Genomic DNA, 25,589 nt, shown 5'->3' on the forward strand with positions numbered 1-25,589 from the left:
AGGAAGATTTCAGAGACTGTAATAGCATAGGATTCCCTATGAGACCCCCTTGGGGCTATGAAATGTCCCAGCTGGGAGATCTTAGAGGGCATCACATCTACGTCTGCGTTTTCTTTTACATACAGGTACCACTTGCCATCAAGTTGATCTCACTCAGGGTAGCCCCATGTGTATCAGAGTAGAACTGTGCTCCAGAGGGTTTTTGGAGGCTGATTTTTCAGAAGTAGATTGCCGGGCCTTTATCGCGAGGTACCTGTGGATGGACTGGAACCTCCAGCGTTTTTTTAAGCAGCGGAGCACGTTAACCGCTCGAGGACTCTTATATAGAGGTATATAATATATTCTTTTAAAATATACATGTAAGTTTAAAAAATAAAAAATTACCTATAATTCCAACATCTAGTAACATCCCTGGTTAACACTTTGGTGTCATTCCTTTTTTTAATAAAGAATGTATAGTTTAGATAAGTTCTTTTCATAAAAATGAGATCACACTATATATACGGTTTTGTAATCTTTTGCAAACCAATTAACAGGTGGATTATCTGGACTCAGGGACCAAATGGATATGGGATATGAGAGAGAGGGAGAATGGTAGAATGACCCCCAGGTTTCTGATGTGGACATCTGGGTAGACGGTGGTGACAGTCCCAGAGGGGAAAACCAGGAGAAAGCCAGATCTGAGAAGGAGGGTGAGTTTAGCTTTGGAAATAGTAGCTTTGGAGTCCCTTTTAGCCATCCAGAGTCCAGAATGAAGATGAGATGCTGGAGTGAACAATGAATAGGTGGCTACTTGGAGTTGTGCGTGGGAAAGGAATGAGCCAGAGAGAGAAACGTGTTCAAGAGGTAGGCAGAAGTGGAGATCCTGTAAAGGCAACTGAAAGAGCGGGTCGGGAGGTTTTCCAGAGAAATCTTGTAAAGTCAGTACAGAAAAGCATTTATCAGATTCGGCAATACAGAGGTCACTAGCAGGAGCAGTTTCCCTGGGTGGCTGAGGTGGAGGTCAGGTGGCAGTGGGTGGCCGTGAGTACGGAGAGTGAGGAGAGGGGATGGAGATAGCAGTTTGTGGAATACTACTTTTTAGATGCTTAGCTTTTATGGGAAAGCAAGATATAAGGTTATAGCTAGAGGTGGCTGTGGGGCTGAGAGGTTGGCTGTTTAAGAAGAAATAGCTTATGTAAGAGGCTGTTGGAAATGCTGGTGGCGCAGTGGTTAAGAGCTATGTTTGCTAACCAGAAGGTCAGCAGTTCAAATCCACCGGGTGCTCCTTGGAAACTCTGTGGGGAGTTCTACTCTGTCCTGTAGGGTCACTATGAGTCAGAATTGACTCTGTGGCAGTGGGTAAAGAGCTGTTCAGAATCAAGCACCAGTATCTTATGGACAGGAGCCCTGGTGGCTCAGTGGTTAAGCACTCAGCTGCTAACTGAAAGATTGGCGATTCGAACCTACCAACAGCTCCACAGGAGAAAGATGTGGTTGTCTGCTTCCATAAAGATTCCGAAAAACCAAACCTATTGCTGTCTATTCAATTCCAACTCATAGCGACCCTATATGGTTTCCAGGGCTGTAATCTTTATGGAAGCAGATTGCCACTTCTTTCTCCCTCAGAGAGGTTGATGGGTTCAGACCGCCAACCTTTTGGCTAGTGCTTTAACCACTGCACCACCAGGTCTCCTTCCATAAAGATTACAGCCTTGGAAACCCTATGGGGCAGTTCTACTCTGTCCTATAGAGTCGCCATGAGTCAGAATTGACTTGTCTGCGTTGGAGTTACAATACAGGTTGGCAGAATGGAGGATCAGGGAATAAAGCCTTCATAAAGGAACTCTGAAGCCCTTGCCAAGACACTAGCAGTTTTTCCCACAGCAAATAACTGGGAACCCCTGTAGTCAGGCTAGTATCTGCCTGGATGTTGTCTTAAAAATCCTTTACTTTCGTGCAGTGATTTAGTGTTTACAAAGTACTTTCTCAAGCATGAGTTCGTCTGTCCTTTCCTACGGCTCTCCGAAGTAGGTATTATTATCCCCACCTTACAGATAAGTGACCTGAGGGTTTAAAGTGCATAGCGACTCACCCAGTGTCCCACAGCCAGCAAGTGGCAGAGGTGGGGTGATAACTTAGCACCTGACTTCAAGTCACATGGCCTTTCACTGCTGGAATTATAGCCTTGTCTCCAGCCACGACTGGTGTCAATGTCTGAGAAGTCCTTATAGGTAGAGAGTTTGAAAGGTGCCCACAACCTGGCACCCAAATCTGAATCTGTCCACAAAGGCACCGTAAACCATCTGTAAAGTGAGAGAGCTGGACAGATGACCTCTAAGATCCCTTCTGCTCTGACCATCTGTGTATAAGGGCCTCTTGGCTGTTAAGTGCTCAGCACTGGTACCTGTAAGGAGAGGAACTGGTACCTGCAAGGAGAGGAACTGGTCCCAGCCTGAGTGCGAGAAAGCACACTGGAGAAGGACTAGAGGCCCCTCTAGCTTCAAAGTTGGGAACCAAGTAATCTGTGGGCACTCACCTCCATGTTGGCCAAATGGCACATTTCAGTTCAAAGAGAAAAGGACTTTGGAAGGCTTAGATTCAAGGCTCATAAGCTTTGGACATCAAATAGCTCTTACCAATGACATCTTGATGAATTAAGCATAAACGAAGCTGAAATGCCTCATTCCATTTCCCTTCATGGGCTCTTGGAAAAAAGGATTGCGGAGGGAGTCTGCCAGAGACCTGGTGGGGCGGGCTGCGGTGGCCTCAATCCACTGGGATGGTTGTCCAGACACATTTTGCTGAACTAAAAAAAAAATACAACAACTAGTCCCCTGGGATTACTTTTCACCTTGAAGGCAGAGATGACTTTAACTGCAAATAGGTCATAGAATTCTGTTCAGCTTCTTTAAAATAAAGAGACAGATCTAGGGGCCAAAATGGGGTAATCACCTCTTTTCCGCACGTGACAGCCTAGCTTAAAAAAAAAAAAATTTTTTTTTCTTTTTTTTTTTAGGGAGGGGTTTATCGTCCCTTCCCACTTAAGCCTTGTGTCTTAGTTATCTAGTGCTGCTATATAACAGAAATACCACACATGGGTAGCTTTAACAAACAAGTTTATTTTCTCACAGTTTAGGAGGCAAGAAGTCCAAATTCAGGGTGCCAACTCTAGGGGAAGTCTTTCTTGCTGTTGGCTCTGGAGAAAGGTCCTTGTCTCTTTGAGTGTCTGCTCCTGGGCAATCTTCATGTGGTTTGGCATCGCTCTTCCCCCATCTCTGCACTGCTGGCTTGTTTAATCCTTTTTATAGCTCTGTTTACTCTATGGAAACCCTGGTGGTTAAGTGCTATGGCTGCAAAGCAAAGGGTTGGCAGTTCAAATTCAACAGGCACTCCTCGGAAACTCTATGGTGCAGTTCTACTCTGTCCTATAGGGTCGCTATGAGTTGGACTGGACTCGATAGCAACAGGTTTGGTTTTTTTTTTTTTTAATACACTCTATAAAAAGAGTTAAACAATCCTGACTCATTAACATAACAAAGACAACCCATTCCCAAATGGGATTATAACCACAGGCAGAGAGGTTTCAATTTACAACACATATTTTTGGGGGACACGATTCAATCCATAACAGCTTGTTTTCTGCATTTACTTGAATCAAGAAGAGATGGGCTTCAATTATAATTCAACCATTCATTCATTGATTTATCAAAACAATACAAAGTGCCCACTGTCTGCCAAGTACTGTTCCGGTGCCAGGCATTGCCCTTAAGGAGCTGAGAATCTGTTTAAGGAGACAGGTAAACCAACAATTACCATCAGTATGATACATTTTATATTAATAATACTTATGGTGATAATAGCACTTTACTATGTAACTCATTTAATCCACATGGTAACCACATGATACAGATGAGTCACGAAGAGGTTAAGTCACCTGTTAAAGGTCACATGACTTGTACGTGGTTAGGCATGGTAGAAGTATGATCAAGATTGTGGTACAGGAGCAGAGACGGGTTCCCCAAGGACGTGGTGATTGAGCAGAGGATCGGGAAGATTTGTCTTGATAGAAAAGGATAATCCAGGTACTGTGGACACCGTGACACATACAGTCTTGTGTGGCTAGAGTCACGCGAAGTAAGAGCGGGCAAGAATAGAGCTGTAGGCAGCGTCCAGTTCTGCTGGGATTTGGGTATTTAAACTATGTCCAGAGGGCTAAAGGAGAGCTGTTGAAGAGCCGGGGTAGTTTGTCTGTGTTATTTAAGGAGAGAGAGCACTTAGTTGGCTTTGGTTTAGAGGTTACTGTGACAGGTAAGGAGACAGTTGGAGTCGGGGGACTGGATGCAGTATCCTCATTCGATCCAGGCTGGACGGGGTGAGCCTGAATCAGGCCTTAGCAACAAGGAGGCCTGGGAGACGGTTGCTCCACTGTAGGAATTTCAGCATTTAATCTCTGACCGATTGAGTAGGGAGACATGCCCTTTCCTGTAAAATTCTTAACATGGGTTAAGGTACTTTGGCTCTCAGGCAAAGAGGAATGGGCTTTTTGACCCAGGGAAAAGTCCTTTCTAGATTGTGACTTGAAGGATACATTCCAGGAATGATCCACCTATACAGCCTCCCCATCCCCTGAAACCTGGGAAGGGAGGCAATCCATCTTGTCTGGTTCATTATTCACAAACAGAGACTAAAAGGGCCAGGGCCCTGGACTGCATCTCGGCCCCGACTGCCTTGCTCTGCCTCATCTGTCCCTGTCTTTACAACACTCGGTCTCATTTTGAGTTCTCTAAAGGTTCTTTTCCATCACTTGGGTCCTTTCACCGATCTGATAAAAAGCCAATAGAAACAGTTTCAAGACTGCAGCCACTTTCCCATTCTTCTGAGTTGACTGTATCGGCCCCACCAATAGCCGGGCTCGTCTGTCTCCGTTCTGTGATTGCCTCCCTTCTCCCATTCAGGGGTGAGGCTGCATACCCCCCAGAAGTTGCGGCTGGGCCTCAAGAGCCGCAGCCAGTGGTCAGTGAGAGCCCCGGGTGACTCCCACCTGGCTGTGACCTGCTGTCAGTGGAGGGCTATGCCCGGGCTTTTAGATTTTCCCCTCCCCTGGCTTCCTGTAGCTTTGTAGACCATCAGAATGGGGGTTTCCTCTGCTGCAGACACTTAGTCACGTCTCTTCCTAGTTCAGGAGCCCCTGGGTGGCACAAATGATTAATTGCTATCTACTAACCGAAAGATTGGCAGTTCAGACCCACCCAGAGGGGACTCAGAAGTAAGACCTGGGAATCTGCTTCTGAAAGATCACAACCTTGAAGACCCTATGGAGCAGTTCTACCTTGCACACATAGGGTCAACATGAGTCAAAATCAGCTAACAACAGCAACTTCCTAGATCACAGCTGAGTCACCAAATGGGAAAGGGAGCCAAAAAGTATGGGGGAGGATACTGATGATAGCTCCTGACGAGGGCCACGCTCTTTGTAGGAGCTCTACACATGCTATTGCATTTAATTCTTAAATGGCCATGGCAAGGATTATTACCCCATTCCACAGATGAGAACACAGAGGTCAGAGAGCTCAGTAATTAATGGAAGCTCAGACATACAGCAGGTAGCCAGAGCCCAGACTCATACTCTATTCATACCCCAATCATGTGCTCTTCCCTCTACACCACTAGGATTCATGAGAACTGGTGGCTGCAACAGAGAACCATCATAGTCGAGTCCTCTCGTTGACTATGTCTGCCTGCCACAGGAATGGACAGGAAGGAATAGGCTGGTCCAGTAGAACAGCAATAAAGAAGGCATCTCTGAGTGGCTCTTTAAGAGGGTCAGTTATTCCTCAACTCTGTTTTCTGGGATGCTGTGTTATATATAACCACTGCTTCTCCTTACAGACAAGAAAGCAGAGCCCCAGAGAGACTAATGCATGGAAGTGGTAGGATTTAAAACCAGGCCCCTTTGCTTTAGGAGCTTACAAGCTAGAAGGGCAGACAGATGCCAGAAGAAATCATTTTAAAATGAGGTCTTAGAGGATAAGTACCATATTAGACACACCAGCCACATTATACTGAAGTACGTGAGTAGGAGGCAGGAATTAGTTATGAATAGGGACCCCTGGGATGGATTCTTGGTGGAAGTAAGACTGGAAACTCCTTGAGGGCAAGCTCTATATCTTATTACCATGGCATCCTTATTGCCTGTCACAGTGCCTGAAACACAGTAAAGAGTTAATAATAGTTCCATTGACTCATATAGAATAAGGCACCATGTGGTAAATACTCCTAGCATAATCCTAGGGAGAGCTCCCCTCAACAGGTTTATATCAACGCAAGGCTTAGAAAACCAGGTTATCAATTGGTTAATCAACCAACAGACATGACTTTGACACTTACTATATACCAGGCCCTGTTCTAGAGGTTTGGGGTAGAAGGGCAAATCAGATCTGGTTCTGTATGTGAAAGCTTACAGACTAGGTAGTTTTGGGGTAGGGAGCATCCAGGCACGTGAAAACATGTTTGCTCCAGAGTAGTTGTGAGAGGTGTGAGAACATTGCTGGGGGAGCACCAAATGGGGCAGGGCCAAAAGATAACATCATCTGTCACGATATGTAGCTGAAATCCTCATCTCCCATAAAGCATTCTAAGCCCATTCCCTCATCAGGATTGTGGAACATAAGGCCCAGAGAAGGGCAGCCACGGATGAAGTGAAAGACCCCAGCGTTCTGCCTGCCAATCCTTAGATCCCTGTGATGGGGGCTTTTGAGGGGCTTGGGATTCAGTTTGTCTCAGAGCTACCAGGGCAGCTTCAGATTGGGAACTCCTCCAAACCCACTGGGCATCTAGAAGCAGGCTGTGAAATTTGTCAGAAGGCTTACTTCTTGGGAATTATTACCGCCTTCCCCCAGAGTGCCAGCTGTTAAGGGGAGCAAGGGGTCTGCAAAGGAAATGGAAATGTGTTAATTAAGCATCTGAAAGCCCTCTAAGAGGTTGGTTTGCTGTTAAGCAGAGGAAACAAAACCAAACCCACTGCCGTCTAGTCAATTCCATAGTGACCCTGTACCCAAAAAACCCAGTGTCCTCGAGGATAGAGTAAAACTGCCCCATAGAGTTTCCATGGCTGAAATCCTTATGGAAGCAGACTGCCACATCTTTTAGTGGGTTTGAACTGTGGACCTTTGCATTCGTAGCTGAGGTTTTAACCACTGTGCCACCGGGGACCCTAGATGAGACAGGCAGTTGGGAATTGATTTGGGTCGAGGTAGGGAAGGAAGCTATGGAAAGTGGTATCTTAATATACTCTAAGAATACTCTGGCCCTGCTTCCTCCCCCACGACGGCAGAGGTGAGGTCCTTACCTGCAGGCTCAGCCACGCACCAGCCTCTAGTATGCGTTTAGGAATCCTTTCAAGAGCTCTGGTTCAGCATACAAGGACTTAGCTTCGGCCGTGTTCCCCAAAGTAAGTTCTTGCTTGCCACCCAGTTCTAGTAATTCAGCCCCTAGTTATTCGCTAAGACAAAGTCTCTGATGTTGCTAAGCCTGGTTCTTTTGCTCCTTATTCTCCAGGAGTAAGGATCCTATTCCTTAATATGGCTTAAAAAAAAAAAAAAAGCATTGGCATTGAGTTGATTCTGACTCATAACTCCTGTTGGCATACTTCCTGTTCTCTGCCAATATTGCCTGTCCCTAGATACATTGATTCAACATTGATTGTACATTCCGGTTGAATAAGACATAGCTCTTGCTTTCATGGAGCTCACATTCTGTATGCATAGAACCTTCAAGTATGGTTGTGTAGGTTGCATATTGTACAAGCGTGAATGACTCTGAACTCCAGTCCTCACTCTGCTCACCAAGCATGTTTTCTAGTGTGGGGCTTATCCACCCACAGATTTTCTTCCTACAGAGATGTCTTCAGCTTGGTGAGCCATGTGCCCACTAAGTCTGCTGGGAGGCCCTATTAGGATTCTCCAGAGAAACAAAACCAACAGGATACACACACATACACATAGTGTAAAAACCAAAGCCATTGCTGTCAAGTTGATTGCAACTCATGGCAACCCCATGTGATATAGAATACAACTGCTCCATAGGGTTTTCTGGGCTGTAATTTTTTTTTTTTTTTTTTTTTACAGTTCTACTCTAATACACGTGGGGCCACCATGAGTCAAGACTGACTTCATGGCAACTGAGTTTTTTTTTTTTAATTGTGCTTTAAGTGAAAGTTTACGAATCAAGTCAGTCTCTCACACAAAAATTTATATACACCTTGCTGTATACTCCTAGTTGCTCTCCCCATTATGAGACAGCACACTCCTTCTCTCCACTCTCTATTTTTGTGTCCTTTCGGCCAGCTTCTGACCCCCTATGGCCTCTCATCTCCCCTCCAGACAGGAGCTGCCTACATAGTCTCAGGTGTCAACTTGAGCCAAGAAGCTCACTCCTCACCAGTGTCATTTTCTGTCCTATAGTCCAATCCCTGCCTGAAGAGTTGGCTTTGGGAATGGTTCCTGTCTTGGGCTAACAGATGGTCTGGGGACTATAACCTCCGGGGCCCTTCTAGTGTCAGTCAGACCATCAAGTCTGGTCTTTTTACAAGAATTTGAGGTCTACATCCCACTGCTCTCCTTCTCCCTCAGGGGTTCTCTGTTGTGTTCCCTGTCAGGGCAGTCATCAGTTGTAGCCAGGCACCATCTAGTTTTTCTGGTCTCAGGCTGATGTAGTCTCTGGTTTATGTGGCCCTTTCTGTCTCTTGGGCTCGTCGTTACCTTGTGTCTTTGGTGTTCTTCATTCTCCTTTGCTCCAGGTGGGTTGAGACCAATTGATACATCTTAGATGGCTGCTTGCTAACGTTTAAGACCCCATACACCACTCTCCAAAGTGGGATGCAGAATGTTTTTTTTGATAGATTTTATTATGCCAGTTGCCCTCCATGTCCCCTGAAACCATGGTCCCCAAATCCCCACCCCTGCTATGCTGGCCTTCGAAGCATTCAGCTTATTCAGGAAACTTCTTTGCTTTTGGTTTAGTCCAGTTGTGCTGACCTCTTCTGTATTGTGTGTTGTCTTTCTCTTCACCTAAAATAGTTCTTGTCTACTATCTAATTAGTGAATACCCCTCTCCCTCCCTCCCTCCACACCCTCCTAACCATCAAAGAATATTTTCTTCTCTGTTTAAACTATTTCTCGAGTTCTTATAATAGTAGTCTCATACAATATTTGTCCTTTTGCAACTGACTAATTTCACTCAGCGTAATGCCTTCCAGATTCCTCCCCTATGTTATGAATTGTTTCATGGATTCATCATTGTTCTTTATCGACGTGTAGTATTCCATTGTGTGAATATACTATAATTTACTTACCCATTCATTCATTGCTGGGAACCTTGGTTGCTTCCACCTTTTTGTTATTGTAAACAGTGCTGCAGTGAACATGGGTGTGCGTATATCTGTTCAAGTAAAGGCTGTTATTTCCCTAGGATATATTCCAAGGAGTGGGATTGCTGGATCATATGGTAATTCTATTTCTAGCTTTTTAAGGAAGTGCCAAATCGATTTCAAAAGTGGTGGTGCCATTTTACATTCCCACCAACAGTGTAGAAGTGTCCCAGTCTTTCCACAACCTCTCCAACATTTATTATTTTTTGTTTTTTGGATTAATGCCAGCCTTGTTGGAGTGAGATGGAATCTCATTGTAGTTTTGATTTGCATTTCCTTAATGATCCTGAGCATTTCCTCATCTATCTGTTAGCTACCTAAATGTCTTCTTTAGTGAAGTGCCTGTTCATATCCTTTGCCCATTTTTTAATTGGGTTATTTGTCTTTTTGTAGTTGAGTTTTTGCAGTATCATGTAGATTTTAGAGACCAGACGCTAACTGGAAATGTAATAGCTAAAACCTTTTTCCCAGTCTGTAGGTAATCTTTTTACTCTTTTGGTGAAGTCTTTGGATGAGCATAGGTGTTTGATTTTTAGGAGCTCCCAGTTATCTAGTTTCTCTTGTTAGTGCATTGTTAGTAATGTTTTGTATACTGTTTATGCCATGTATTAGGGCTCTTAGCCTTGTCCCTGTTCTTTCTTCTATGATCTTTATCTTTTTAGATTTTATATTTAGGTCTTTGATCCATTTTGAGTTCGTTTTTGTGCATAGTGTGAGGTATGGATCTTGTTTCATTTTTTGGCAGATGGCTATCCAGTTACGCCAGCACTTTTTTTTTTAAGAGACTGTCTTTTCCCCATTTAACTGACTTTGGGCCTTTGTCAAATATCAGCTGCTCATAGGTGGATGGATCTATGTCTGGATTCTCAATTCTGTTCTCTTGGCCTATGTATCTGTTCTTGTACCAGTACCAGGCTGTTTTGACTACTGTGGCAGTATAATAGGTTCTAAAATCTGGTAGAGTGAGGCCTCCCACTTTGTTCTGCTTTTTCAGTAATGCTCTATTTATTTGGGGCCTCTTTCCCTTCCATATGAAGTTGGTGATTTGTTTCTCCATCTCGCTGGAATTTGAATCGGAATTGCATTGTACCTATAGATAGCTTTTGGTAGAATAGACATTTTTTAAATGTTAAGTCTTCCTATCCATGAGCAAGGTATGTTTTTCCACTTATGTAGGTCTCTTTTGGTTTCTTGCAGTAGCGTCTTGTAGTTTTTTTGTGTAGGTCTTTTACATCTCTGGTAAGTTTTATTCCTAAGCATTTTATCTTCTTGGGGGCTACTGTAAATAGTATTGATTTGGTGATTTCCTCTTTGATGTTCTTTTTGTTGGTGTAGAGGAATCCGACTGATTTTCATATGTTTATCTTGTATCCTGATACTCTAATGAACTCTTCTATTGGTTTCAGTAGTTTTCTTGAGGATTCTTTAGGGTTTTCTGTGTGTAAGATGATGTCATCTGCAAATAGAGATACTTTCACTTCTTCCTTACCGATCTGGATGCCCTTTATTTCTTTGTCTAGCCTAACTGCTCCGGCTAGGACCTCCAGCACAGTGTTGAATAAGAGTGGTGATAAAGGGCATCCTTGTCTGGTTCCCAGTCTCAAGGGAATACTTTAAGACTCTCTCCATTTAGGATGATGTTGGCTGTTGGCTTTGTATAAATGCCCTTTATTATGTTGAGGAATTTTCCTTCTATTCCTATTTTGCTGAGAGTTTTTATCATGAATGGGTGTTGAACTTTGTCAAATGCCTTTTCTGCATCAATTGATAAGATCATGTGGTTCTTTTGTTTTATTGAGATAATGGATTACATTAATTGTTTTTCTAATGTTGAACCATCCCTCTATACCTGGTAAGAATCCCACTTGGTCATGGTGAATTTTTTTTTTTTGATACGTAGTTGAATTCTATTGGCTAGAATTTTTTTGAGGATTTTTGCATCTAATTTCATGAGGGATATAGGTCTCTGAGCTGTAATCTTTATAGAAGCAGATCGCCAGGCATTTCTTCTGTGCGTCTCTGGGTGGGTTTGAACTGCCAACCTTTAGGATGGTAGTTCAGTGAAAATCATTTGCACCACCCAGGGACCTACACATAATATACATATACATGCAGAGAGAGAGAGATTTATTTTAAGGAACTGGCTCGCGTGATTATGGGGACTGGCAAGTCCAAAATCCATAGGCCAGGCAGGCTGGAAACTCCAGCAGGATATCTGTGTCACAGTCTTGAGGCAGAATCCTTCTTCTCTTGGAAATCTCAGTTTTTGCTCCTAAGGCTTTGAATTAATAGGCCAATCCATCTTGTCAAGGGTAATCTCCTTTACTTAGTGTCAGTGATGGTAAATGTTAATTGTATCAACAAAATACTTTCACAGCAACATCTAGACTAAGTGTTTGACCAAACAGTTGGGCACCAAACTCAGCCAAGTTGACACATAAAATAACCCATCATAGAGGGTCACCTTTTTATAATTCATACAATGGTTTCAACTGTACTAGGAAGGAGGCTCTATGTGGAAAAATAATATGATACAAAAAAAAAAACAGTTTTTTTTTTCATGTGATATATGCAAAATGAAACCATTTGCAAAAACTATAGGCATGCACAGAAGAAAGGCAGTAGAACGAAATAATGATAACAATAACTACTGTGTATTGAGTATCTACTACTTGCCAGGCATTTGTCATATGTAATTTCCTCTCCACACAGCAGTGATCTCACAATATAAATATTATTATTCACGTTATCGGTGAAAGAGTAGAGAGTAACTTCAGCTTGAGAGAGAGGCTAACCTAGGATCACGCAGCTAACAAATGACTGATGTGGGATTCAAACCCAAGCCTACCTGACATCAGAGTCCATGGCCATTCTAACACACCGGGATGCCTCTATGGGAAGTAACATTCAAGTTGGACCTTGATGGATGAGTTTGTCAAGCAGATAAGGGGAAAAGATTTCCAGGCAGAGGGAAATGACTGGGCAGAGGCATGGAGTCTGACACAGATGACATGTTTAAGGAACATGGATAGAGCAACGTGGCCACCTCAGAGGCTGAAGGGAGATCAGCAGCTTGAGGTGATGCTGAGAAGGCACGTCTAGGTCAGATTGTAGATCCTTTTAGAACACAGTAAAGAGCTCGGACTATATCTTAAAGATAGTGGGAAGTCAGTGGGTTTTTTTTAAAGCAAGGGACTGATATGGTTAGATCTTTATTGTAGAAATAGTGTCTAGAACAGTGGTTCTCCAAGTTGGTCCCTGAACCAGCAGCATCGCCATCACTTAGGAACTTGTCAGAAATCCCAATTATGCAGCTGCATCCAGGCCTTCTGACTCAGAAACTCTGGGGGCAGGGCTGGGGGTGGTACAATCTGCATTTTAGTGGGGACTCCAGGCAGGAGTAGATTATTCAATAGGCAAGGTAAGCACAGTGCTTACCTTGCTTACCAGATCGTCTGTAGTGAACAGTTTCACATTTCTTCACATCAAAGATTCTGCTTCTAGGTATGGCTGGCATCTATCTCTCTCCCAACCCCACAGCATCTTCCTACAGAATCAAAGCCTCTTTTCAAAGTTATGATCCCTGACACGCATGGATTACCCAGTAATCAGATGTGGTGTAACCCATGTCAAATAGTTCATTACAGATTAGTAAGTAAGCACAAGTGAGCCCATGCTTACTTTGTTTCCTGGGTAATCTGCTCCCCGGCTCCAGGTGATTCTGATGCATGCTCAAGTTTGAGATCCAGTAGTCCTTGGTGCAGTTTGGTGAATGGATAGAGTAGAGAGGACCTGGTAGCAAAAAGGCCAGTACAAAGGGTATTGAATAATTCAGGCTTGATGAGGTAGCAGCAGTATGATTTGAGTAGCTGTAATGAATTACACAGGCATTTCAGAGATAGAATGGATGGGGCTTGGTTATTGAATGGGGAGAGAAGGCAGAGGGGAGGGAGAGGGGAGACTCCAGGCTGACTCCTAGTCTCTGATTTGAATGACAGGTGGATGGTGAAGTCATTGGTTGGGAAAATGGTGCATAGGAACAGAGAAGCTCTAAATGGCAGAGATAAGGTGTGTATGATGTGTTACTACAGTGTTGCCAGAACTTTGAGGTGGAAAAGTACAGTAGGTCAGTGAGATGGGGAGGAAGGCCAGCCAGAGGCAGAGTTGGGCACCAGCTCTATTTGGGAGTCGTCAGCACACACGTGGTAGTGAAATGGAAGGGATGTGCACACTCCTGGCCTCACATCCCTTTCCCTCTCTGCTGGTCGCGAAGGGTGCAGATCGCTGCACTGTCACTTATGAGCTATGTGGACTTGGACAAGTCGCCTAATGTTTCTGAGCCCCAGTTTCTTCATCCTCAAAATGGGAATAATAGCACCACCCTCTGGGTTATTGTGAGAAATAAATGAAATATAATATCTGTAGTGTGCCAGGCACATCATAGACTCTCACTAGAATGTAAGTTCCCTGAGATTAGGAGCTATGTCTCTCTTACTCATCTTGTATTGGCAGCTCCTGGAACAGTACCCAGATTATGGCAGAATATGGGCTGGATGGAGGGATGGAATGCTGTGACGGTATGTGCAAGAGAACTAACCATTACACACTGACCCCAAGAAACTTAGAGCCTAAACAGAACAGTCCAATGCTGAAAACAAGTTGCAGGTTTTCAGATGATTCCAGTACTAGTAGCAGGGAAAGCCCCCACAACCCAGCTGTCCTGGTGCATCCATCAGGTGGGGGCTGCAGGAGAAGGTAGTTTCTTCAGCTGTCCTCACACGGCAACCTGCCCTCTCACACCCCCAACCTGTGTCCCCTCCCTGGGCTGTGCCTGCCCGAGCTGTCCACAGCTGGGCCTCTAGCTCACCCCACTGCGTGTTCAACTCACCCTACTTCCCACATTACATTGCTTTGCTTTGAGAACAAAGAAATGAGACGACCTCAACTCTCTCTCCCCCCGAGGTGGGAATGTCCAGGTTAGTTGTCTGACTCTAAGATTGATCCCCAGCCTCCTATTTTGTTCTGAGTCACAGCTCCTCCTCTCTTCACTCTTGGACCTTTAGTTGGCCCACCTGGGTGTTTGCTCAGCCCCTACCACACACACATTTCAGTCCCACCTGCCTTTAGAATATACCCACTCTCATGGTGCTTGCTGGCTTTATTTCCTTGAGTATGTGTGTTGGGAAAGAGGGAGGACCTTAGCCTGAACATCATGGAACAGGCGCCCAGAGCTGTGTGGACCCTGAGACTCCCATGTGCTGCATGCAGCCCCTTATGGCTCCCAGTGCTGACCCTTTGCCTGTCCCTTGGCTGAAAATTGTTTTAATGATAGTAGTGGGGACCATTTTTTGAGTATTTACCATGTGCCAGATACACTGCCAGTTGCTTTACAAATATTTAATCCTTAAACAACCTTACAAGGTAAAGTATTACTACCCCCATTTTATAGATTACAAGACTGAGGCTGAAAGGTCAAGTAACGTGTCCAAGGTCATTATAGCTGGGAAGTGACAGAACAGGATTCAAACTTGGGCTGATACACAATGTGCACTCTTAATTATCATGCAGAGCCACCCTGAACACACACCAGGTTTTACTTACCTAGTCGTACCGTGGTCATCAAATCTTGCTGCTGTGGCTCCCTGCCTGCCCCAGTAGACAGGCCCTGGTCATCTCTTGTCTTCCTGTGAATAAATAGCCCTGCTTCAAAGAATCCCTGATGTGACGATCCCTTCTGTCCTCTGGCCATCCCTCACTTAGGAAATGAATTTGCACCAGAAGGTCTTGTGGTGTTCAGCTTGCTTGTTGCCATGGCTTGGCTTCGCTGTCTCGCAGTTCCTGGCCAGAATCATTATGTGCTCTGGGGGACTTACTTACAGGCTATTTTTCTTGCCATCCTGTAGCTTATCAGGAACAACTGACATCTCGCCATCCATCAGCAGGAGAGCCAGGCCTGTCTCAGTCGTGCCAGTGACACTGTTGGCAGCTATGGAGGCAGCCATTTGAGAGCCCCTCTCCGTCCTGTCCATTCCGGAACCTATGGAATTATTCCTTGTCTTCTGCAGCCCTCAGAGAGGCCCCTTTGTTTGATGATAAACTCCTCTGCCCGAGTTGGGTCTACATCTGCAGCTTAGGCAAAAAAACGAAGGCCTTGGTCCTTGTAAATGGCAGCATGTGGTCCAGTCAATGAATTTGGACCACTCAGAAAGACACTGTTGGCTCCTGCCAAACAGATCCCAATCCAGATCCAGGAGACACCCTGTGCAGACCTGAAAGTAATGTGGCTTCACTGCCATGTCCTGGTGGCTGCAGAACTGTGGGCCAGGGGCCTGGCAGGGAGCCAGTGTGTGGCAAACGGGGACACAGGCGATCAGACCAGAGGGTCGGGTGGTCAGTACACACAGCAGATGTGCAGGCTGGTGTCAGTCTGACTGATAACCCATGGGAAGGCAGTAGGAACAAGTCAGCTCTGGAGGTTTGGCCTTCAGCAAACCCCACCAGGCAGGACGGCAGAGCCCAAAGCAGAAACCAGGTCTACAGGGCTCACAGGAATGGACAAGGGATGGAGGCCGAATCCGGAATCAGGAACAGCACAATAATAACAATAAAAACCAGCTGCCATCAAGTCGATCCTGACTCAATGTGTCACCACGTGTATCAGAAGAGAACCGTGCTCCATAGGGTTTGCGATGGCTGAGTGGAAGTAGATTGTCAGGCAGTGAGCATTTATGAACCACTTACTCCGTGCCAAGCCCTGCACATTAACTCATTTAATCCTCACAACAACCCCACAAAGTAGAAACTTATCATTCATACTTTGGTCATGAGAAAACAAGTTCAGAGAGGCTAAATAACGTTCTCAAGGTCACACAGCTGGCAAGAGGCAGACTTAGACACAGGGCCATCTGACAGCTCTGTGATCAGATACTGGTGGGCAGTTCATACAAAACCCTGTGAGAGCTTGGCTGTGGGACCTAGGCCAGATGGGTTTTAAGAACCCTTCACAGAGGGGGCCGGCAAGCATTGGAGGGTGACTGCAGCTCCCAGCAGGGAGGCAGGTCTCTCCCAGGGCTTCGCCTCTCGTTCCCTGCAGACAGAGAGTTAGGTCCTATGGAAGTTTAACAATCTGTCCAGTTGTTTGGACCCGATGAGAGATCTAGACTTTTTTCCATCCAAATGAAAATCCGGTTAAAACATGCAGAGGTTCATTTTACCCCTTCTTGAATTAGAAGCCACCCAGATGTTTAAACTGAGAGACAGCGAAGACTTGCCACGCCTGACCCTACCTTTCTTGTGGGTGTGAAGTCACAGACTGTGACACAATTAATGCAGTCACCGCAGCCCCTTGCGTATCTGGGAGGCTTTTCACACCATAGAATCAATAGGATGTTTAGCGTCAGGCATGAACGTAGCCAGACGGCAACATGGTATAGTCGTGGGAGCCAGCCTTTGCTGGGATTCCGTCTTCCACTTAGGCAAATCGGTCAACTTTTAAAACACATTTTTATTTTCTGTATACATACAGAAAAGTATACAAATTTTAAGTTATCAGTCTAATGAATTATCACAAAGGAAGCTAGTCATGTAATCACTGCCCAGGTCAAGGATTACACCATTATCAGCACCCTGGAAGCCCCTCTGTCCCTCACCACCACCGCCACTACACACCTTCTCAGCTCGCACCCTCTCCCCACCAAAGGTAACCGCTATCTCTAGTTTTAACACCGCTTAGCTGTGTTGAGGGGAACCCTGGTAGCGTCATGGTTAACAGCGCGGCTGCCAACCGAAAGGTCGAATCCACCAGGCGCTCCTTGGAAACCCTATGGGGCAGTTCTACTCTGTCCTGTAGGATTGTTATGAGTCAGAATCGACTTGATGGCCACAGGTTTGGTTTGGTTTCTAGCTTTGTTGAGCTTCATTCCCACATCTCTAAACAGGCCACTGCTGACCTTAGAGGCTGTTGTGATGCTTAAAAGATAGAACCTGGGAAAGAAGCTTTGAGATGTTATTATTGATGGGCACAGGAGCCATGTCAACAGGTGGCACACCCCTCCCGAAATAGGCCAAACACACTTCTGTCGCACCAGGAACATGGCTACAGCCTGATTTACTGCCATATCTCTCCTCGAAAAACTGCTGGCAGCCCTGAGAAAGCCCCTGCTGCCCCTCGCAATGGTTTTTACGTGTTCCTGTGCTGATAAGAAATGAGGAAAAGGCTAGATACTATCCAATTAGTGGAGCTAATTGGTCAGATAATTGCTCACCCTTCAAGGTGTGGTGGGGCAGCTCAGGGCAGGTCTCTGAGGCAGAGTAGGGGCCACCTCTGTCTGGCAGGAGCTGTCAGGAAGGAGGGAGAAGCAGGAGAGGGGACCCATTGGCTGGGAGTATGGAGAGAGCAAAGGAGAGACCTCTAGAAGTTCTCTATGGCTGTCAGCAATGCTCCCAGCAATTGGTGGTACTTTACTTCACCCAACAAAAGCAGCCCTAATAGCAGGCCTGTGCATTACACCATCCCTAATTACAGGGCTGACAAGTAGGGAGGAAATAAAAGAAAGACAGCACCATGAGCTGGTGGTACTGTCAGATTTTTCCTGCGGCAGCAGCAGCTGCACAAGCTGCTTGCCTGAGCTTGCCTGACACAGCCACCCGCACAGGCCTGGTACCCATAGGCCCTGAGGTGTAGACTTGGCCCCCTGCTTGTCAGGTTAGAGCCGCAAGTCTGATCCCCACGTGGGCCAGTAGGCTTCGCTCAGTGCAGGGCCCCGTGCGCGCTCCAGACCTTAACCAGCGGGACTTGGGAGAGTGGGAGAGTATGGACTCACAGGTAGATGTGGTGCCTCTTATCACATGGCCGGGGCTGGAGGCTTCCTCAACATGACTAGCAAAAAGGGGCATTTGGATTAGATATGAGCATAAACAACAGCAACAACAAAAAACACCAATTGCCGTCACGTCCATTCCAACTCATAGCCACCCTATAGAACAGGGTAGAACTGCCTCATAGGGTTCCCAAGGAGCGGCTGGTGCATTCAAACTGCCAACCTTTTGGTTAGCAGCCGTAGCTCTTAACCACTGTGCCACCAGGGCTCTAAAATGAGCATATCAGCCTGACAACTCAGATAAGATTCTATGTCTTTTCATTATTTGACATGTAAATTGTTGGTCAATCTTCAGAAAACCAGGTTGGATGATAATGGTGATGGTAGTGGTGATGCCAGGAAAAAGAGCCTAAGGTCTTGGGGCCTCACCACATGTGTTGTTGCTGCCTAGACCAAACATTTCGTTTGTTAATTCTTAACTACGGAAACACTGTATGACATCAATAACACCTACTGCTTTTCCAATTGTGGGATTTCTTTGCATGCTCTTCAAAACCTGCATTGATATTTCTGAAACAGTAATCTGTTTTTTTTTTTCTTTTTTAAATCAAAAGTGATTGTTAAATTACAATAAAATAGTAATAGCCTACACTCGTGAAGCAAGAACAGGCTCTGTTTTAAGTGCTTTTTGTATATTGTCATTTAATCTTCACAATGGCCCTATGAGGTATGTACTATTATTATCCCCATTTTACAGTTGAGGAAACTGAGGCAGAGAGAGGTTAGGTAACTTGCCCAAGATTACATGGCTAGTAAGGGGCAAAGCTGGCCTCGGAGTGTATTATCTTAGCCAAAACACTCTACTACAAAATTGTTCCAGCAGCTCAGAGTCAAGGTAAGAGAATAGTATGAATTAAGCTCCTGCTTCCATTGATTCATCTGTGCATTCGTTTGATGATGCCTTCATCCAACAACTACTGATTTAGTGCCTCTGTGTGCCAGGCATCGTTCTAGGCTCTGGAGATACATGGTGGAGAAGGAAGGCCGGCAAGAGGTTTTTGATGTTGAGGAGCTTGCATTCTAGATAGGCAATAAATAGGTAAATCAGTAAATAAACAAGACAATTTTAATTCATGATGTTTGCTGTGAAGAACACAAGCAGGATCATGAGACAGAGAGCATCAGGGGAGAGAGGCCTTTTGATGGGAATTCAGGAGAGACTATTCTGACAGCATGTAGTTCAAAAGCTGACGTGTAAATGAACACCAAGAAGAAGCCAGCCAGGCCAAGGCCCGGCAGAGCATTCCAGGGAGAGGAAAGAGTAAATGCACAGATCCTAATGTGGAAACGAACTTGTCTGTTGTGCTCAAGAAACAGGACGGTAGCCGGTGTGGCTCATTTACCTGGTGATGCCTTACCATGCATGCCTGGCAGGCCATGCTAAGGAGTTGGGATTTTTTTGTAAGTAGCCCAGGGCATCTCTCTGGGTTCTCTTCCTGGATCCATGCACGCCCAGGGGCCTGAAGATAGGATTAAGAGAGCCCACGAACTTAGAAGGGAAAAAATTATATCTGTGTTTTTCTTAAATTATGAATGTGGTCAACAAACCATAGAGGTATTAACTGTACCCGTGGCTTTATCACCGGTGATATGTTAGCTATTAGACCCACCTCTCAACAGTCCAATCCATGTGCATGGGTGTTGCCCGAGTCGGGGCCAACTGGACAACAGCTAACAACATTAGACCCACCTCTAGCTCTTGTTATGTAAAGTTGCATATATGTCATTGCGTCACGAAAACTGTAACAGTATTTAACTGTATTTCTATGCAGTCATCTAGGCATTTTTTTAAGGAGTTAAGAGCCTTCTCACCAAACTGCGTAAGAGGTCTATGGCCTAAGAAAGATTAAGAAGGAACTCTAGAGGGCAGTGCAGAGAAGAATGGCATGATCTGCTTTAGCTTTTTAAAGGCTCCTCTGGCTGTACACTCGGGGGTACTGGATTCTGGCTGTAGTGGAGCCCTGGTGGCGCGGTAGTTAAGAGCTTGGCTGCTAACTAAAAGGTTGGCCGTTCGAGTCCTCCAGATGCTTGTTGGAAACCCTACGGGGCAGTTCTGCTCTGCCCTGTAGGGTTGCTGTGCATTAGAATCGACTCGATAGCAGTGGGTTTTGGTTCTGGCTGCAGTGGGAGAGGGCATTGCAAGAGGCAGGACTGCATGTGAGCTCCATTTACACAGGTTATTGGACTCAACCCTCAGAACAATCATAAGAAGTTGACATCCTTCTGCCCATTTTAGAGATGAGGAAACCGAAGCTGTGACTGCAGGTGACTTGCCCAGCTGGTAAATGGCAAAGCTGGGGTTCAAACATAAGTACCTGACCCAAAGGGCAAGATGGTCCCAGAGCCAGGAATAGGAGCCTGTGACAGAGGTCGCAAGGTAAACAGTATCTGCTGGGCCTCCTGGCCCAGCCAGGACCGCAGAGCCACACTGCTTCACCAGCCAATGAATTGCCAACCCCTTCTCGAGCCTGTTTCTTTCCTGAAATCTGCTTCATAGACCAGTAACACAGCCCTGCACTGAGCCAACTAAATATTTCATGGGGATTTTAATTTAACTCTGAAGAAATCCATCCAACCCTGGCAGTAGACTGTCACCTCAAGAAACAGCACAGGGAGCACTTGGACCAGCAGAAGGCATCGCAGCACCTCCGGGAACGTTAGCGCCCCTCTGGGCCTTGGCCTCCCCCAGCATTACCACCACAGGCTCCGGCCTGGTAAGCCTGGGAAATCCTCCAGATCTGAGCTCAGGTTGGTTTGCAAAGGCTCTTGGGGGGGCATAGGGGGTGCAAACAGGGTTGAGAGTGTGTATATGTGTAAGAGAGAGAGACAGGTGGTTAACTGAGCACTCTTCCCTGAAAGAAGTGAGAAGCAGTGGGGTTGGCCTTCAGCCTCCCCAGTGGACGGCAGCAAACATTCTGCAGGTGCCATGTGACCCCTCAGAGTTTATCCTTGGCCCCAGCCCCCAGCGGGTGGAGTGGGAAGACAGCCTGACTCATGTGGCAGGAGCAGATGAGCATGTTCCGGAGCATGTTATTATGACGTCTAAATGATAACTCCTGCTGATGTGTGAGCCAGGAGTGGGAGTGCGCGTCCCTGTCTCCTTCAGTCCCATTGCCACGCAGCTCGGTGACCCCAGTGAGTCATGGCAGGTTTCCTGGGCATTTCAATAGGTGGGAGCAGAGGGGTGAGGAAGAAAGGTGCCCAGCAGGATCAGAAAACAGGAAGTGAGCAGAAAATCTAATTTGAAATGGGCTGAGATGCAGATGTTAATCTGCTCAACTGCATAGCGCAAAGGACTTGGGGGGCTGGGGAGAATTTGGAAGCATCTCCATGCAGCATGCTCCTTCCTCTCCTGGCCCCTGGCTCAGGCTAGGCCTGTCATCTCGATTCCTTCCCACGGTGTAATTAACACCCCTCTGCTGATGGTACCTTAAGCTGGAGTATGGGGCCCTGATCCTCTTCTGCTTGGGTAACCCAGTGATGCTGTCCAAGGTCTTAAAGAGAACAGGGTCTGGAGAAGGGGTAAGGGGAGAAGGGCGCCCTCTAGTGGGAGCCTGGGCCTTCAAGTCTTCCTTAGGCCCAACCGGGTCTGGAGGGAGACCTGAATCTGGTTATAACATTCTGGCTTCCTGACAAAGCTCCTCCTGCATAAAGGCATCTGCCAGAAATCAGCTTGATTCAGCTGTCAGCAAGAAGGGGCTTTAGCAAGTGTCAAGAGATGGTTTGAGTCCCAGTCTTGCTACCTGCTTGCTTTGTGACCTTTGGCAAGTTACTTAATCCCCCGTGCCTTAGTTTCCCCACCTAAAAAAATGGGGATAATAATAGTCACCTTCCGCAGGGGGTATTGTGAGCACCAAGTGAATTACTTAGTGCAGTGCCTGGCACACAGAAAGCACTGTAGTTATTACAAACCTGATCATGCAGACCACCCCCTAGCTAAAATACTTCAGGGTCCCCCGATTGCTTGTCAAAGTGTTGTACTTCCCAGTCCCTGCCTGCCTTCCAGCCTCATCTTACAGCAGGTGCCCTGGCCTTTGGACTCCAGCCAGTCTGGTGTCTTTCAGCCCCTGGGATACACCAAGCTCCTTCCTGCCTCAGGGCCTTGCCACATGCTAACGCTTCCACTGGGAATGCTTACCCCAAGCTTCCTCGCAGGTAACTTCTATTCATGTAATTGTGCCCAGTTGTCACTTCCTTAGAAAGGCCCCCGTGGACTTCCCAGGCTCTGTCAGACTGCCCTCTCTACCTTCTCATGGTGCCAATAAACCAAAAACCAAACGTGTTGTCATTGAGTCAACTCCAATTCATGGCCACTGCATGTGTGTCAAAGTAGAACACAGAGCTTTCAGTGGCTGATTTTTAGGAAGTGGATCATCAGGCCCTTCTTCCAAGGTGCCTCTGTGTGGACTTGAACCTCCAACCTTTCAGTTAGCACCAAGCAAGTTAACTGTTTACACTACCCAGGGACTCCAATGGTGCCAATATGACTCCCTTGTAACACTTAGCACAGCTGTTAACTTTGGAGTTGCGTTTTTTTGTTTTTGATGGTCTGCTGGATGCCTGCGTTCCCCACCAGACTGGCAGCTCCTTGCCATCAGGGGTCAGGACTGTTTGCTCACTGCTGTGCCCCAGCACCTGGCAGTGCCTAACACAGGGCAGACACTGTACAGAGCATTGAATGGACGTGGGGCAAGTGGAGTGTGGTGTTAAAGCGGAGGGCAGGTGATAGCCAGGGACGGGGGCAAACCCTGCCCACCTTGAGACTCTACACTCAAAGTAGACCCATGACACGACACTTCCCGCGGGCCTTCGTGAGCGCAGCAGTCCCATGTCACCCTCGACAGACCCTCAGGCAGAGCCGGGCGTGTCTTATCCCTCCTGTAAAAGCCAGATTTGGTGGACTCTGAGCTCTTTCCTGTCTGGGTGTTTATGGATAACGCGGGCCTCGGCCTGGCCTTGTTTGGAATTCAGTAAGCCTTTTCAATACACGGGGGCTCTCCAGAGGCAATTACCTTGGAATGAAGGTTTCCCGGAATGCTTAGTACGACCTTATTTTGTGTGGTATCTTCTCATTCCGACTGTATCCTCCCAAAGCTTTCCAGAGTTAAGTAATGCAATCACAGAGTTAAATAAATGACAGCCAAGAAATGAGGCGCTGCTGAGCACAAAAAAAAAAAAAAAAAAAACACAAGCAGCAGGTAAAACAGGTATGTGCAGATGTGACTTGCAAAGGGGTAGAAAGCTGCTGGCCTGGAAGGACCAGCTGGCCTCCCCAGGGGCTGCTAGGGTCTGGGGAACAGTGAGAAAAAGCCAGAGAAGAAAGATCTGGAAGTTGATCAAAGATAGTGCCGTGGACCCAAGAATTCAAAGGGAGCTGGGAAGGTCATTTAATCAGCTCTCCGCAGAGGAGAATCATATAACAAGGAAGAGACTGTGGAGAGTAACTGGGTCCCCAAGCTCGGCGTTGGCTTTTTTTCTTAGGGTTTTTGGAGCACTGGGTCAGGGTGAGGCCTGGGAGAGACCCCATGTGGGTCTGCAGAGACAGGGGCAGACCAGGAAGCACATTATATCAGCACAGTTGTATGTGTGATGCAAGCCACCCAGAAAAGACCATCGGGGGGCCAAGTGCCCAGGGGCTTTGGTGACAGTCGGCTCTGCCCATAGGAAGGACAGGCCTGTCTGCCCCTTACCCTCTTACAAATCACCGTTGGTTAAGGCGTTGCCTCCAGAAGCCCTTATTGAGGTGATCGCCATTGTCAAGTTCATTGTCATCCTCATCACCATTGCCATTATCCTAACAGCAAACGTTTTGTTGGGCACTTGCTTTGCACCAGGCCACATGCTCCACATTTACAGGCATCATCTCAGTCACCTTCTCAGCAACCCTAGGAGGTAGGTGCTATTATGCCCATTTTATTTATGAGAAAACTGAGGCGCAGGGGGGTTAAATGACTTGCTGAAGGTCACAGAGCAAGTGACAGAGCCCAGACAGTTCTGTCTCACGGTAAAGGCTAAGCTCTCAGCCACCCACTCTCTTGCCTTAACAGCCCCTCATTTGTGTGACAGCACTCTACGGTTTGTACAGCTCTCCCGCATTCATCGTCTCTCTTGGTCCTCTGGGAGCCAGGAGAGCCAATACTGGTAGCAGGCGTTGCCCCACTTTACGGCTGAGGAAAAGGAGCTCCAGAGCGGTGAGTCGCCCCAGGACATTTGGTCAGCCAGAGGCAGAGCTAGGTCTTGGGGTGGTCTTTGCCCAGCCCTCCCACCTTCTCATTGGCTTGGCTGCGTGTACGGGAGGGACCACCAGCTGGCGGGAGGAAAGGACTGAGGCAGCTGAAGGTGTAATGGTGCCGGGGCACTGCTGAGAGGAAGGAATAGGACTTTTCCCAGAAAAGTGCAGCAGCTATTTAAAGATGGAGACAAAGGGACACTTTGACCGCATCAGATTGTCCGGGACACGGGGCTGCCATCAGATCCCTGTCTTGTGTTGTCCTCAGGGAAACGTAGGTGGACACAGCAGGCCCAGGCAAAAAGCAGACCGAAACCCTGCATGAGCATGCTGTCTCCTGCTTCATTCCAGCCAGGGCCCAAATCCCAGGAGAAGAGCGGCAGCCACACAGACCTCCAGGCTTTGATAGCAATGGCGGTGGTGCTGTGACCTCTGTTAAATTCCACGAGGTATGTTTTGGAAGTCACCTCCAGGCTGGCTCCAGCCTGCCCTCCCTTGTAAATTCCACGAGCATCCTGGAGATAAAAGAGGGGATCTCTCTGCCGCAGCACACGAAACTCTTCAAAGAATACTTTCAATAAAAAATGGGGAGAGGAGAGAGGTCTTTCTCTCCAGAGCAATGTATTTATACACACCCACGCATGTGCACACACCCACACGGCAGGACCAGGGACATGGGGCTGCATGTAGAATTCTCTGGCAGTTCCCTTTTACAAGTCCTTTTCCTGTGACAGACCCTACCCTCTGGCTCTGGTGGTCCCAATCTTCTCCAGTTTTCCACACCCCACACTTACACTGCAAGATCTGCTCTCCCAGATGGTATTGCATCTCCCTAACCTTTCTGGGTTTCCTTCCCAGTGACAAAATTGACTTTAGAACTCGTTCTCCACAACTACTCCACAGCATTCAATTCTGCTGATCACCATCATCTTCCTGAGCCAAGTGGGGACAAGTTAAACTAGGCCAGACCTCTTCTAGCCAGACCCATCAAATCATGAGACTTTAGAGCTGAAAACAAGCTTAGAGAGCACCTGGATGAAACTTTTCATTTTACAGCAGAGGAAACCAGGGC

At 46.6% G+C, this 25,589-nt stretch overlaps 1 protein-coding gene across 2 annotated transcripts in view; it reads left to right on the forward strand.

The window, feature by feature from the left end:
* The window catches only part of GRIK4 (glutamate ionotropic receptor kainate type subunit 4), a 519,693-nt gene that overhangs the window by 443,539 nt on the left and 50,565 nt on the right, over positions 1-25,589 (forward strand). Inside the window, exon 15 of one of the 2 annotated variants that reach the window (XM_049856800.1) lies at positions 24,336-24,479. The exons of the other annotated variant lie outside the window; for it this stretch is intronic. Within the exon in view, the coding sequence (XP_049712757.1) occupies positions 24,336-24,479 (144 nt within the window). The remainder of the gene's footprint in view (positions 1-24,335; positions 24,480-25,589) is intronic. 2 annotated transcript variants of the gene reach the window in all.

Source organism: Elephas maximus, chromosome 17, assembly GCF_024166365.1.
Source record: "Elephas maximus indicus isolate mEleMax1 chromosome 17, mEleMax1 primary haplotype, whole genome shotgun sequence".
Classification (NCBI taxonomy): Eukaryota; Metazoa; Chordata; class Mammalia; order Proboscidea; family Elephantidae; genus Elephas; species Elephas maximus.